At 38.5% G+C, this 14,170-nt stretch overlaps 2 protein-coding genes across 14 annotated transcripts in view; both read left to right on the top strand.

Moving 5' to 3' along the window:
- Window positions 1-12,267, top strand: part of dtnba (dystrobrevin, beta a) — a 39,636-nt gene extending 27,369 nt beyond the window's left edge. For 5 of the 8 annotated variants that reach the window (XM_035995789.1, XM_035995791.1, XM_035995793.1 and 2 more), the window contains 2 exons: window positions 214-246; window positions 1,379-1,513. Coding sequence is in view for 3 of the 8 variants with exons in the window: in XM_031322364.2 (XP_031178224.1) it covers window positions 214-221 (8 nt within the window). In the remaining 5 variants the exon portion in view is untranslated. Of the gene's footprint in view, window positions 1-213; window positions 247-1,378; window positions 1,514-12,169 lie in introns of those variants that run through there. The other 3 variants (XM_035995788.1, XM_031322365.2, XM_035995794.1) reach the window with 2 other exon arrangements.
- LOC116066336 (DNA (cytosine-5)-methyltransferase 3A-like) overlaps window positions 7,636-14,170 on the top strand; it is a 51,923-nt gene continuing 45,388 nt past the window's right edge. For 3 of the 6 annotated variants that reach the window (XM_031322348.2, XM_031322345.2, XM_031322343.2), the window contains exon 1: window positions 12,245-12,375. In XM_031322348.2, coding sequence (XP_031178208.1) covers window positions 12,307-12,375 — 69 coding nt within the window. In that variant the 5' untranslated portion in view covers window positions 12,245-12,306. Of the gene's footprint in view, window positions 7,800-12,244; window positions 12,376-14,170 lie in introns of those variants that run through there. The other 3 variants (XM_031322344.2, XM_035995785.1, XM_035995786.1) reach the window with 3 other exon arrangements.

Raw genomic sequence — 14,170 nt, 5'->3', positions numbered from 1 at the left:
TAACGTTTAAAGATAAAATACTACATTAGACTGTCCACAAAGTTTTCTCTCTGGACTCAGTCAGTTTGTGTAGCACCTGCCAAGTACAGTCACGTTTTATGTTTCTATGCTAAGAACTGGTCTGGTTCTTATTACAGTTTCTGGCAGAAACCTGTAGCATTTCAGCTTCACACTGCAATGTCCTCTGCTAACAAACCTTCTTTCTCTCTTTAGCAGGTTAAAATGATCGCAGGACAAACAAAAACAGTAAGTGATTTAGTTTGATCGCCCTTTTTTAATTACATGATAATAAACACTTTGTTTTTTTAATAGCACAACAAAGGATAACTATTTAGTTAGCAGATACCAAATAGTCAAAGATGAAACTACTACTCTCTGCCCCTTAATTACTTAATAGGCAGGTTAGAAACTGTTCAGCTTTAGAACAAAAAGGCTGCATTCACGTTTTATGGGAAAAAGTGAATGATTTGATGACTCAAAGCAACAACTTGTTTATGCGTTTGCACTGGCCTTCAAACGGCCGTTTTTTGGTTCTTCCTGGTCAACTTTTGAAGCATATTTTATTTGCTACTATATTATATATATTAGTATATACTATACTATATTTGCTGTATACGCAGAGAGAGACAAATCTAAAAAGTAGTTTCCTTAAATTAGGAAAAACTTTCTTTATTAAAAGGCAAACATTTTTGTGTTTTTCAAAACTTAATCTGTCACTGCAAACTTAATTTTAAAGTGGTATTTATCAACTTTGAAATTCTGTAATGGTAGATTTTTGAAAACATGCTTGTTTGCTCTCTTTCCAGGAGTTAGATGAGAAGTGTAATACCATTTTCATGTTTAAATACGAAACTGCAGCCGGTTAGCAGGAACACTGGAAACCAGCTCTGTCTAAAGTTAAACGTGCCTACCAGCACCTCTACAGCTCACTAATCAACGCGTTATATCTAATTTGTGTTGGTGGTGTTGTCCAAAAACTGAACATAAAGACAACATATTGTGATGTTATGTGCCTGACTATCTCTTGGCTGGGGGCAATAACTTCATGAGGTCTTATTATTATTATTATTATCATGAATAGGATTCAACAAAAGAGGTATTTTGTGTTAATAATAAATTAGGTTTAGAAGGCAGATTTTTTAAACTCTTGAAAGAGCCAGGCTAGCACTTTCTCCTCTGTTTCTTTATGCTAAGCCAAGCTACCCGGCAGCTGGCTCCAGCTTCATATTTCCCTTTAAGACACGAGAGTATTATTAATTTAATTCTCGATAAGAAAGCGAAGAAGTGCATTTCCCAAAATGTCGAACATGACATGATAGAATATAAAAGGAAATAATTTCTGATCAGTTGTCTGACTGTTCTGTCACTCTCTCCACAGGCAGAGTGATGTTTCATCAAAGCCAAAGAAGACTGACCCTGCTGGAATTGAAATATATCTTATTTTAATCGTTAGTCAGTGGGGGTTAGAGCTCCACTGCCAATCAACCAATCGCGATGCTGGACACCAAACGACCGCTGGGTTCCTACTGATGTATAGCTGTGATTCTGTGTGTGTCTTGTCACTGTGGATTTACTTGTGTTTTGATTTGATCATGCATAGCTAAACGAGGAATCTGAAACCTACTGATTTATACTGTAGCATGTGTGTGTGTGTGTGTGTGTGTGTGTGCGCGCGCGCTCTGGTTTTAGAGGGGTCAAGTAAGTGAGAGGGACACCGTGAAGAGATAGAAGGATGTGTTTAGGAAATTTGTGAAGGATAGTGCAGGAACGTTTCAGGAAGGAGATACAGGATGTAACCACAGTGGAGAGAAAAAGTGGAAAAACAGAAGAAAGTCCAAAATTACGAGAAGTGAGTTGTAACGTTTTAAGTTTCGGCACTGTGTGCTTAGTATTTATTGCTTTGTTTTTGATTTTTTTGACATTTATTCATTCAGTTTTAGTGTTTGTGTGTATGTGAGGGTGGTCCGGCCCTGCTGAGACGATAAGCTTTAATGGGACATTTCCTGCTGTATATCAAGCCCAGAGCAGTGTATGGTGGAAAGCTGAAGTCCTGGTCCAGGTGTCTGAAACCTGGAAGAGATTAGTGCCATGGGTGCAGGTATGACAGCAGCTCAGATTATCCAGGCCTCTCTGTGGCTCTCGGTACTGCAGTGGGACTATACAGTCAAAGAGGAGATATCTGATTACTGTGTGTGAGGGAGAGAGAGAATTTAAAACCATTTGCTTCAACAGTGTAGAGTAGCAAAGTGTGGGGAAGTATTTCCCCCCCCTGTTAGAAATGGTCTTTTAAAGGGTGGTTTGAAGGAATGAGGAAGAAAGGAAAATTAGTTTCATGCAATTATATTTATATTTTGTCAAACTACATCTAGCAACCCAAAAATCTTCAGACTGGTTTCTGTATACAAATCAAACATAACCCAAAGTGATTTACTGAGCTCCAATCAGGTCAGGTTGATTTATTCTCATGTAGCAGATGTGAAATAATTTCATCAAAAATATTTTTTCAGGGTTTTGGTTTCGGCTCATGAGAAGCTGTATATAACTGTTGTACATTTTTTTTTTTTTGATTCGTTTTCAGTTGGCGATTTTCTTCAACTTCAGACTTCAACAGCCCTCCACATTGTTTGACTGACAGCTTGCATCTGTGATTATCACATTTTCAGATTGACTGACTGTGTGCATGTGTGTGCGTGTGAGAAAGAGAGATTGAGAGTGACTGACAGGACAGACGCGTCCTGACATGAAACTGTAAACCCATTCAGCTCTGAACCTGCCTGAGCTGATGCTGTGAGCGAAAAGTGTTTTATCTGCAATAAATAATATTTAACGTAAAACTCTTGAGTTTCGTCTGTCTCTGTGACTGTTAGTATTAACTAACTGTCACTCCCGGACACAAAAGGCTGGGCAGCAACATAAACCAGAGTATGTGATGTTTGAGTCAATACAATTTCCACTACTATGTCAGAGCACTTCCATGACCTCAACATTTGATTCCCTCCTGTTTTGTATTGTACGTTTTGTTATGTACGTGTACAGTTTGGCAAAACAAAAATATCTGAGTTGGAAACTACTCCGCTGTATTCCTGGAAAGTGACCGATGTGAAAAACTTCCTTGACTTGGCTCATCAGAAATACAGCAGTTCTTCTAATGAGCAATACATGGAAAACTAGAAGAGCACTCAGACAGCTCCCCCCCCCCACCCCCCCCCCCCCACACACACACACACACACACACACACACACACAAAGGCAATGCCCTAACTCGCAATGTTAACAAAAGTGAAACATTTGTGTATCCGCCCCGTGATTCGAATCTGCTCCAAAATGTAATGGCTTCTTCCTTGCCCCATGCTACACCCTTCCACTAAGTTGATTGAAAATCTGGCTAGTAGTTTTTTAATAATCCTGCTGATAGACCGACAAACAACCCACACCAAAAGCATTACTTGTTGGTGGAGTAAACAGAGAGTGCTTAATTTACATGGTTTACATTAAAACATTTTGGGCTAACCTACCAAATTCAACCATTTAAGGAAAAAAAAAAATCATGGGAGAAGTATTCAGATCTCTTACTTACATAAAAGTCCAACTACAATGGGAAAATACTATATTACAAGTATAAGTCCTGCACTAAAAATGTATTCAATTAATATACAATTCAAGTAAAAGTATGTTATTAGCTAAATTTACTCAAACTATCAAATATAAAGGTACTCAGTTCAGAGTAATGGCATTGTGTTACACTGATATGTATTATACTATTATATTATTAATGCTAAATATAATTTAGCTGTTGTTGAAGTGGAGATAAATTTGACATTTCAGTAGTAACGTTAGCTGTCAAATTCATGCAGTGGAGTAATAAAAGCCTATAATATTTTGTGTGAAATGTAGGGGAGTAAAAGTATGAAGTGGCATTAAATGTACCTCAATTTGTACAGTTCTTGAGTTAATGTAGTTAGTCGTATTCCACCACAGCAAACATCAGATCATCTTTGAGACTGTCTCTTTTTAAATAGGAAATATTCTTATTCTTAAATTAAACTTATAAACAATAAAAATGCACTGTTGCTCAGTTATATACAGCTACAGCAGCAAAATGTACGCTACGAAGTATCAGAAGTACTCATTATTTAAAATGGCCCCATTCAGTGTATAATAATACAGTATTGGAATAGTACTGATGCAGTAATGGGTAAACAGCATTATTTTGTTCACGTAATTCAAGTGTTCAAGCTAATTCTAACTTTATATAATGTTTAGGTATTCTAATGTATAATGCTTTACATTTAACAACTGATGATGTAGTATCCAGCTGTGAAATAAATGTAGTGGAGTACAATATTATATTTAGAGTAATATCTAAGATTTAGACTTTGTTAATTCTAGCACCATAGCCATTTCCATCAATACTGATCACATTAATGTCGGGAGAAACGAAACCGAACCAATGTTTTTGGTCATAACCCAGTTTCTATAAATAAATACCCAATGTGTTTTCCTGTCTATACGACTTTTAAAACTTCCCCCTGATTTATTATCCTCATTAGTATGGATGAGCAGCTCTCACGTTTCCCATGAGCTTCCTTCAGAGGTCACGATGTGCGTTTGTGAGTGTGTGTATGCAAGGTGGGGGGTGTAAACTATAGACTGAATAAAGCTCATTGAGGTTGTCTGCTGTTGGTGACCTCACTGACTGCTATAAATATAACCCCCACCCCCCCACCACCCTCTATACTTACTGACACAGTGCAGTTATGACCCTGTTTATTAGGGAACTTTACACTTTCAAACTAAGTTAACCTTGTCTTCTGGAGCAAAAATCAACTATAATGCCATCAAAGTCAATTTGATCTCATTAAGTGTCAATTATTTTAATAATCAACAAAAAAAATTTGTAATTTATGAAGTGGAAAAAAAAATTCCGACAGAAGCTTATTAAATGTGAGGATTTGCTGCTTTTGCCTGTTTGATATCGTTGTAAATAGGATCATTTTCGGTTGTTGGGACTGTTGGTCAGACAAAACAAGCAGTTTGAAGACATTACGTTGGGTGTTTTTTAACATTTTTGAGGCTAAACTATTAAAGTTGATTGAAAGAATAGACAGATTAATCAATGATGAATGTCATCGTTGGTTGCAGCCTCGGTAAGAGTGACTTTATCCACCTTTCTGTCTCTAGATGTTGGTAAACAGAGAGACCACACACATTTCTACATGTTTTACACTGAATCCACACTTCAGTATGAGTTAAAGGAAAATACAACTCGTGCATCCTCTTAAATACTGTAATATTCACAGCATATCAGGAGTTACTTTGTCTAGTTTTTTAAGATTTTCCCACTTGCCCTCAGTCTGTCTAATCCGCCTATACTACATTTACTGCTTTTCCTATCTTTCCTAGAATATTGTGTACACAGCTGTTAGCAGAGCAGGTTTCAACTTGTTGCAGCATGCTTCAGCTTGACCTGTTTAGGAACCTGCGGAGAAAGGAGACTAGAAGAAATTAACCCGCCAAGCAAGAAAACGGGTACATTTGTTGCATTCACTTGGTTGTAGGTGTGGACAGGTAAGGTAGAGAAAACAGGAAAAAGGAACTCTTTGTAACGGTAACTGTGTGTAATACTACATTTGAGTCCAAACTCTCTCTAACATAGCGGTTCCCTACTATTATTTAATCCTAACATTATTAAAAAGATAGGAAATAAGGAAGAAAAACAACTGTATTTGCGATACGAATCAAGTTACTTTTTTCTGACTTGTGTCAACCTGTCTGTATTATGAAACTGGAATGTTTTACCTTTTTAGGCCTCTACAAACTACTCAAATAAACAAATGTAACAGGTGAACTGTTTGAAACGCAGACATTTGCAACCTGTGAGGGGGGGGAGTAAGTATTGGTTCAATTTATAGATCACATTTCAAAAAAAAAGGTTTATGCTCAGACTTGACCCTGACCTGTAGACAGATAGGACAGTCTGCCTCTAAGCTGTAGACATCAAATATACTGCATATTGTTACAAGAAGCTCATATTACCCTTTCCAGCAAATATGAGCATGGCCAGACACCTGAGTCAATCATCTTTATTGTAGTTTCTGTGAACAGATATTGTAGAAAGCAAGATTATTTTAAAATCACTGGCACTGGATGTTATAAAACACTGGCATTGAACATGCTTGGAGGTTTTGCAGAATAGGCCATTATCGACGTTTTTGTACGGTGATAAGGTTGGATATGTTTAACCACAAAACAATGATTTCCCTGTATGTTGTAACAGTAACAACTTAACAGTACTTTTCTGTTAGCAACACCACGTGAAAACAACTTCAAATTTTTCCTAGTAATTAGTTTAAACACAAACTAATTTAGGAATATATGCCATTCAGCTGAAATAATAACAGTCGAAAGTAGATTTGATGTCTCTTGGTAATCAAGCCTTAATTATGTGTTTCTGTGAAAATGTCACTGAGTTTCTGGTTTAGAAAACACACTCTTATTTTTAATTATTTGCCCTCAAGCAAAAATGAGCTGCAGGCCCCTACTGACGCCGCATGTCTCCCACTATTTCTATGTGTTTTCGGAATTTGTTTACTTAACTTAATTAAGCACTACATTTATTTCAGAATATGTCCCATGTAAGTACAAGATAAACAGAAATAACAAGGCTTAAAAACTAAATTCTAAACTAGATTCCCTTCAGGGCAGTTTCACGGCTTTGCCCGGTTGGTAATTAGGGATGTTGATTCTCAGCTTTAGGGTAGTTATGTAACACTCAATTCCAGATCGAGTAATATCAACCATTTCGACCCAAATATTAGTAAACGTAGAACATTAAATACTTCCATTAGGCAGCTCCTGTCAGGTTGCTGGAAGAAGTGAAAATTATTTTATTTCTGGTAGTTTTAGATTAGTATTTTGGAGCTCCCCATCATCTGTGACACCAGATTTGACTCGAGGAATTTATATTAAAACATGTTACTGTACATGAGCTGTCAGAAAATGGTTGAACAGAGTTTCCTAAACACTGACAAACTCTAAAAGATGCACTTTAAACTGACTTAAAACTTATAAACTTAGCTTAGCTAGCCTAGTGACAATAAGACAACAAACAACCCATAATGCAACAGTCTTTGTAGGAGGCATGCTTTCCATTTCAAAAAGAATATCTGCTGTTGTGAATAATACCGTTAATCGTCTAGTTCTCGAATTGAATTTTAACGTACTTTCCAGAAAAAAAACATAACCCTTGTCCTATATGTCGGCCAATATGGTGTTTTTATTTGTTTATTTGTATTTTGTTATTTTTATTGATTTGGCTGTGTTTGCAAATTAATACTTAACCTGAACTTGTTTGAAAGTTAGATTTAAGTTATTTATTTCATGGAAATATATATTTTAGCTATAGCTAGTTTAAAGTCTGCATACTTCTGCACCTGTCTTCACGTGCATAAGTGTGTGCGTGCACGTGCGTGTGTGTGTGCGTGCACGTGTGAGCGTGCGTGTGCTGAGTCTATGCTGTAGACTTTAGGACCCGGCAGAAACTTTCTCTCCGGTGCGGCAGCCTCTGCGGCTCGTGAGAGAGCGAGCAGGCCGGTTGGTGAGAGAGAGAGACTAGAGAGAAGCAGGCGGGGGAGCGCGAGCCAGCAGCGGAGAGAGAAGACCCGGTAGAGCGCGAGGAGGGAGAGAGAGAGAGAGAGAGAGAGAGAGAGAGAGAGAGTGAGAGAGCGAGATCGAGGGTGAACGAGAGGAGAGAGAGCGACGACCGTCACGGTCCGCGTGCCTGAGGGACGGACGACACGGTAAATATAAACATTACATTTTGGCTCGTGAACGCACACCGGCAGCCGTTAAGTTGAGCTACAGTCATCTCCTAAAGTCATCGCTTGCGCGCTCCGGAGCCAAACCGTCGGTTCCGTTTTAGCAGATGATGTGCGCGTGAAGACAGAGCGGTTCGTGCACGGGGCGAGTGAACTTGGTGAGTTATTTTGTACGGTGTGAGGAATATCACGGCATCCGGACAACCGTCATGTAACGAGTGTGGGTTGTCCGGTGGATCGTACCTCCAGGCTCCCCCGACACCAGCAGGTAATGTTAAACCGGAGCGCACCGTCCCCTTCTCCCAGCAGATGCAGCCAGACACATCAGCGCGCGGAACCGTCGCCTCCGCGGAGAGCGAGCGGGCGGGCACGCGCCTGCTAAGGTTAACGAGTGCATTCGGTCTGAAACGCGCCCCCGTGTGTGTTTTTCACCTGACCCAGTAAAGCTTATCTGCGCTACACACTCAGACACGTGTCTCTCACCGGCTGCCCGCCCCGCACACATCCCCACCGGGATTATACGCCGTTTATGAGAGGCCGTACGGTAAAGGCCGCGTGAGGTCGCTCCCAATATTAATTGTCATAAAGCTCGGCTCTGCCAAGCTAGTAGGAAAACTACGACACTTCCGGCGTAGACTTTAAAAATAAAAGTCTCGTTTCACAACGCGTTAAACGCAAATGTCTTTGCCGATGCTGTAATAAGATGTTAAGTGTGATCACAATGGTACTGTAGAAGTGATTCATCAATGGTATAGGGCTGCATACCATACCATAGAACTACGTAGCTGCAACTAAACATTATTAGCATCACAATATCCCGTAGTCCAAGGTGACATCTTCAAATGTCTTGTTTTGTCTGCTCACCCCAACGTGTTCAATTTACTGACAAAAAAAACAGGAAATATTTATACCGAACCAGTGATTTATGGATTTTATTTTTCTAAAAAAGATGCCTTAAACAATCAATTATTTCCAAATAGTTGCCTATTACTTTTCTGTCAATCAGCTAATCCATCCATTGGTTAAGTGTTTCAGCTCTAATATGTTGTGATCTCTTGTTTTGAGTTCATTTAACTCATGTCCTCTGTATTTTTTTCTGTGAATTTTGGGGGTTTAGCAACATGTGTGGAGTTCAAATTCAATCAACAAAATGTATCCATTGATCCATTAGTCTTAAATGTCACCACTTTTAGCCAGCAATAAAAAAAAAAATAATAATAAAAAATAAAGGATTTAGTGTTTCCCAATTATAATTTTATTCCTGGCAGGGTGGAGAATGTTTTGAAACACTCTTGGGGACATACATCTTTCAGAAAACATAGCTGAATAAATCAACCATGACAAATATATATAATAAAACATTATAGAGACTTAATTGTTGTTGTCAGGTCAACATTTTCTGAGGGTTAGGGAATGATGTGTTGGAGGAATTGGACTCATGACCTTAGATGACCTTATCATTTTTTAAATCCTGGTTACAGCCCAAATGGAGAGCTTGAAAAATGTTAAAAGCCTTTAAGAATGTGTTACTTTGTAGAACAGCACATGTATTTGTGTAATGATATCATAATTAGAATATGAAAAGTTCAGAAATAAAGTCTCTTAAGCAATAATACCCAGCTCTGTCAATAAAACACGACTTTATTGATCTCTGAGGAAATTCACATGTTACCACAGTACAGAAGACAGGATTAGAGGAAAGGAAACAGATGAAGAGCTATTTAAATTCAAAAAATAAGACAGAAATTATATAGTTGATGCTTTTATTGTGTAGACTGACTTCCCTTTCTTATCACTGCCTAACTCTCATTACCTTGACATATCTCTGAAGCTTTTTCTCTGCGCAACCATTTCTCCTCCCACCAATACAGGCTTCTGCTTGGGCCTTTGACTATGGTCTAATTTAAACCTCTGCTGCATGTAGACTGAAACAATTTAAATCAGTGTGTATAGTCATGCTAGGAGTAAGAGGTGTGTGGGTGACCTAAATGCGCAGAACTTGGAGTCGTTGGTTGGCCTGGAGCCTGGAGCTCATGCAGGGAGCCCCTGAGGGTGTGGGGTGGATACTGTACACCCATTTCTGCAAAGTTTCCACTGGTAACCCTGGCCGGCTGCCTGTTGTGTTAACAGTATGGTGATGTAAGGCCACAGCTTGAGGAGTGACATACTGTACAGTACATCCTGAGGAAAGCCAGACCAATTGGCTGTACTCACACTGTGCTCAAATCCAAATCACTACTGAGATCCAATTTTCTTGATTGTGATCAGTATCTGAACAAATCACACTCCTGAAGTGACTCGCAAAAAATACAGACCCGATACACAAAAACTTCACTTCGCGTAAATATGTGTAATTCAGGCTTTATGGCATTATTTATATCACAATGTGCAGCTCAGCAATGGCCAAGGAAAAATAGTCAAATCAGTTTCAGTTATTTATTATATTATAGCCCAAAATCACAACTCTAAAGAAAAGTTGGGTGACCGGTGTCCATTAAAATCTTATAACAGAACATATCAAACAAAGATCTGGTCAACAGTTTAACCACTGATCCAAATCAGTGCATATGATTTAAATGATTTTACCTACGAATCACTGCGATGAAATTAGTTTGTGGAAATTGAATTAGTTGCAAATTAGCAGGTTGCACATTTTTACCTGATCTTGAGGGAAATGTGTTAAAATCAAATATTAATACCTTTAATGTTTCAGGTGATATAATGCTTACATGGTGTCTATTCCTATGTAATACTAAGTGACACACAACAAACGGTGACAGAAGTATTTGACAATAGGGGTACCTTGGTTTCTTGGTCTATAATGAATCTGCAGTGTGTTCTGTACCTAATGGTACTTAAGTAGTAACAAGATACTTACATAGAGCAAAGAGAGTGGGAGGAACCGGCGCCACAGCTAAATTTGCACAGGGCCCCCGAGTGGCGTAATGCGGCCCTGCATAGTTATAGTACTTTTCCTTGATGCTGCATTACCAGATAGTAACACCCACTAAATAGACGACGAACAAACTTTTGTGAGCATTTGCACACAGGTGACCTTGTTTGTAATAAGCCTCTCAGCACAAGTTTGATAATAGGCTTTGTGAACACCTTATTGTGTATTTTTGCTTACTGGTCACAAGCTTTAAATATATGTATGTGTTTTTAATGTCAGATCTACGGGTATTCAGTGAGCAACCAACTTAAGTGGTAATCAATAAGCAAGCCAAAATCTGAAAGCGCACAGGGGAAGATACGCAAAGAACAAGCAGGTGTTACATAGATAGGTGTGTTGAAGTGGACCCTGGTAGCCTTAAAACTAGAGGTGTTGAAATTAATCAAATAATCGATGCATTGAATCGTGGACATGGACGATGCTGCATCGATAATCGGCCGGGCCATAATCGCTTATTTCTGTTTACAATTGAATGTAGGCCTAACAACCTTTCTGTTTACATATTCTGTTACGTTTTGCACATTCAGGAAGTGCCATGTGCTCAGTGCTGTAGTTTTATATATCCACTTTATTCAGTATTAGAGCACTGCAGAATGTTTTGTTTTTGAAGCTTGAAAAGCTATGAATTAAATATCCTATATGGCTTAAATAGAAAAATGTATTTGACGCATCGAGATATCGAATCGAATCGAATCGCTGACATGATAATCATAATTGAATCGAATCTGGAGATCAGTGAAGATTCACACCTCTACTTAAAACACACCCAGGGAACTTTGTCGCATGCCATCCTACTCTCTCTCCCCATGTTCCCTATCTGTCTCTACTATCTGCAAGCAAAAAAAGGCCAAAAAAGTTGCAGCCATAGACTATGAATTGGGGTATGCATTGTCCAAAAAATCAGATACAGTATGATTACTAGATTTAGGACCAAGTGGCCCAAATCAAGATAAAAAAATGTCAGCTTGAATGTGATTTTTCCCTGATTATACTGTCATTAAAAACTGATTTGTGTCCTGTTTGAGGGAAAATAATTAGATTTTGGACACGTTTACTACCTGGAGTTTGAACGCAGCCATTTTGTCTAATGAAACAGGACAGTTTCATCCAGCAACATCAATCAAATAGTGACAGCCATGTTGAAAGCTGCCCTGATTCCAGAAAATTCCTTTGAGGACACCTGTTGGTGTGTGTGTGTGTGTGCAGTTCGTAGAGACACCTTTACCGCCTTAACCTCAGGGCTGTGTGGGTTGGTGGGAGGATGAGCAAGAGGTGGATAGACTGAGGAAGAGAGAAAAAAGATACACACATACTGACAATAATACTTGACAAATTTCCTCTTACAATATTCCCACTCATGCCATGCTGTGTGTGTTTGTCATTTCTCCTTCTTCTTTAGGAGAAGGGGAGGACTGAGTCAGCGAGTGATCGTCAGACAGACAGACAGACAGATTGAATGAAGCTGCACCTGGTGCTTCTGAGGGCCTTTCCCATGTTTTGATTTGCTTCATTTTTTACATTCTAAAGCTCCCAGCCATGCCGTCCAACAGTCCTGCAGCCGCTGAACCGCCCGAGACACCAGAGAACGACATCACCAATGATGTGGTGAGAGAGAGAGATTGTTGTTAATATACAGTGGGAAGTAATGTATTACTGCTATTCCAGCTATTCCATTAATGCTTCGAGCACAATTACTATTACAATTACTAATGTTATGGGAAAAGTCCTTTACTTGAGTGAAACCAGCTCTACCACAATGGGGGAAATACCCCGGTAGCCATAAAAGTCCTGCAATTAAAATTTTTATGAAGTATAGAAGTATTACAAAGTATGGAGTCAGGATTGTGCCACAACAATGCTGTATCTTCAAATGAAAGCTTTCACAAAATGGAAACGATAAATGTCGCAGCAGGAGACAAATGACTCGTTAGTCAAATATATGTGAGGATTTATTTCGGGGCATGAATGTATTTGTGTATTTCTGACCATATATCAACTGCATGTATTGCGTATATTTGTTGTATGTATTGAGTTTATATCTGTTTCTTTGACATGAAAATGTACAGAAAGTATCTGTCTATCCAAAACGAAAAGTACAATTTAAAATCTAATCATCTTTTCAAGAATCAAAGACCTAATGATTTGTTTTTAAATAAATTGTAACGCAAATATAATTAATTCATTTACAACTCCTTTTGAAATGTATCCATTTTTTGATAAGTGAATATTAATTTATTAGAAGTAAACAATGATAATGTGTATAATTAGCCCAGTGGCCCTTTCCAAACTCTATAAAAGGTATCAAGTTCATTATGATGATTGGTTCCTTTCCGAGTTACTGATGCCTTAACTTACAGTATAAGCAGTGTTTCAGTGTCGTACAGTAAGTGCAGTTGTGATACTGATGAGTTATTTAAATTGTGGCACGCCATCAATTTTATGGAGCTCATTATGCTGTTACTACAGCCGTCTGATAAATGTTTTCACATAAGCCAAGAATACTTCCCTCTGTACATAGTGTTGTAAATGGAAGTATAACTACATAAAAAGTGGAAATACTTCAGTACTAGTACTGAAAATATGCACTTAGTTAAATACACCTATGACTCTTACCCCCACGTACTACTAACATCTCAGCTACTTCTACTGTCACTACCATTACTCCTATTACTGTTATTATTGCTGCTTCTATTATTAGACTTAATAAATTACTACTACAGGTATTTTTGCAGGCACAGATATTATTACAACCACCAGCACTTTTACTACAGCTATCATTACCACTACCACTACTACTTTAGCTCGCAGTTGAGAGCTTATTTTAGCCAAATTACACAGAAAATCTGGCAGGTAACACTGTGTGTGCGTCTGTAATAATTGAACTTACAGTTATTCATTTACATTCACTTTAGGCCTTTCTGCATTCCACACACTCACCCGACCACATGCAGGTGAGACGAGTACAGGGTTTCGACTCTAAAACTCTTACACAAATGAGCGCACACACAAACACACACACAGTCAGTCTGACATACACAAAGTGAAAAATGGCTCCTTTCATTTGCACCCCCAGAGCCCAGGGCAGCCGTCGTAAATCTGTGAGAAGTTTGAAGTTCATTCTATAGTGCCGCTATATAAAGAACCGTCTTACTCACTTACTTCCCCATTCACACACTGGCAAAGAGCCAACGAGTAGGTTTCCCTTATAGAGTTTGTTTTTTACTATATGATATATGAGTTTGTTGTGCTTTTTAACTTCCTGAGACTTAAACCTAAACTCTTAAATAGTAAAAACAAAAAAAAAGGAAGACATGGCAGGAGAAATATAGAGGTATGTGAGGTTTGACTCGAGTTATAATCCATTGCACATGACAGAAGCAACTGTTTAAATGATAACAAT

The sequence above is a fragment of the Sander lucioperca genome, chromosome 19 (genome assembly GCF_008315115.2).
Source record: "Sander lucioperca isolate FBNREF2018 chromosome 19, SLUC_FBN_1.2, whole genome shotgun sequence".
NCBI classification, from domain to species: Eukaryota; Metazoa; Chordata; class Actinopteri; order Perciformes; family Percidae; genus Sander; species Sander lucioperca.
This window is presented reverse-complemented; position numbering and strand designations above follow the sequence as displayed.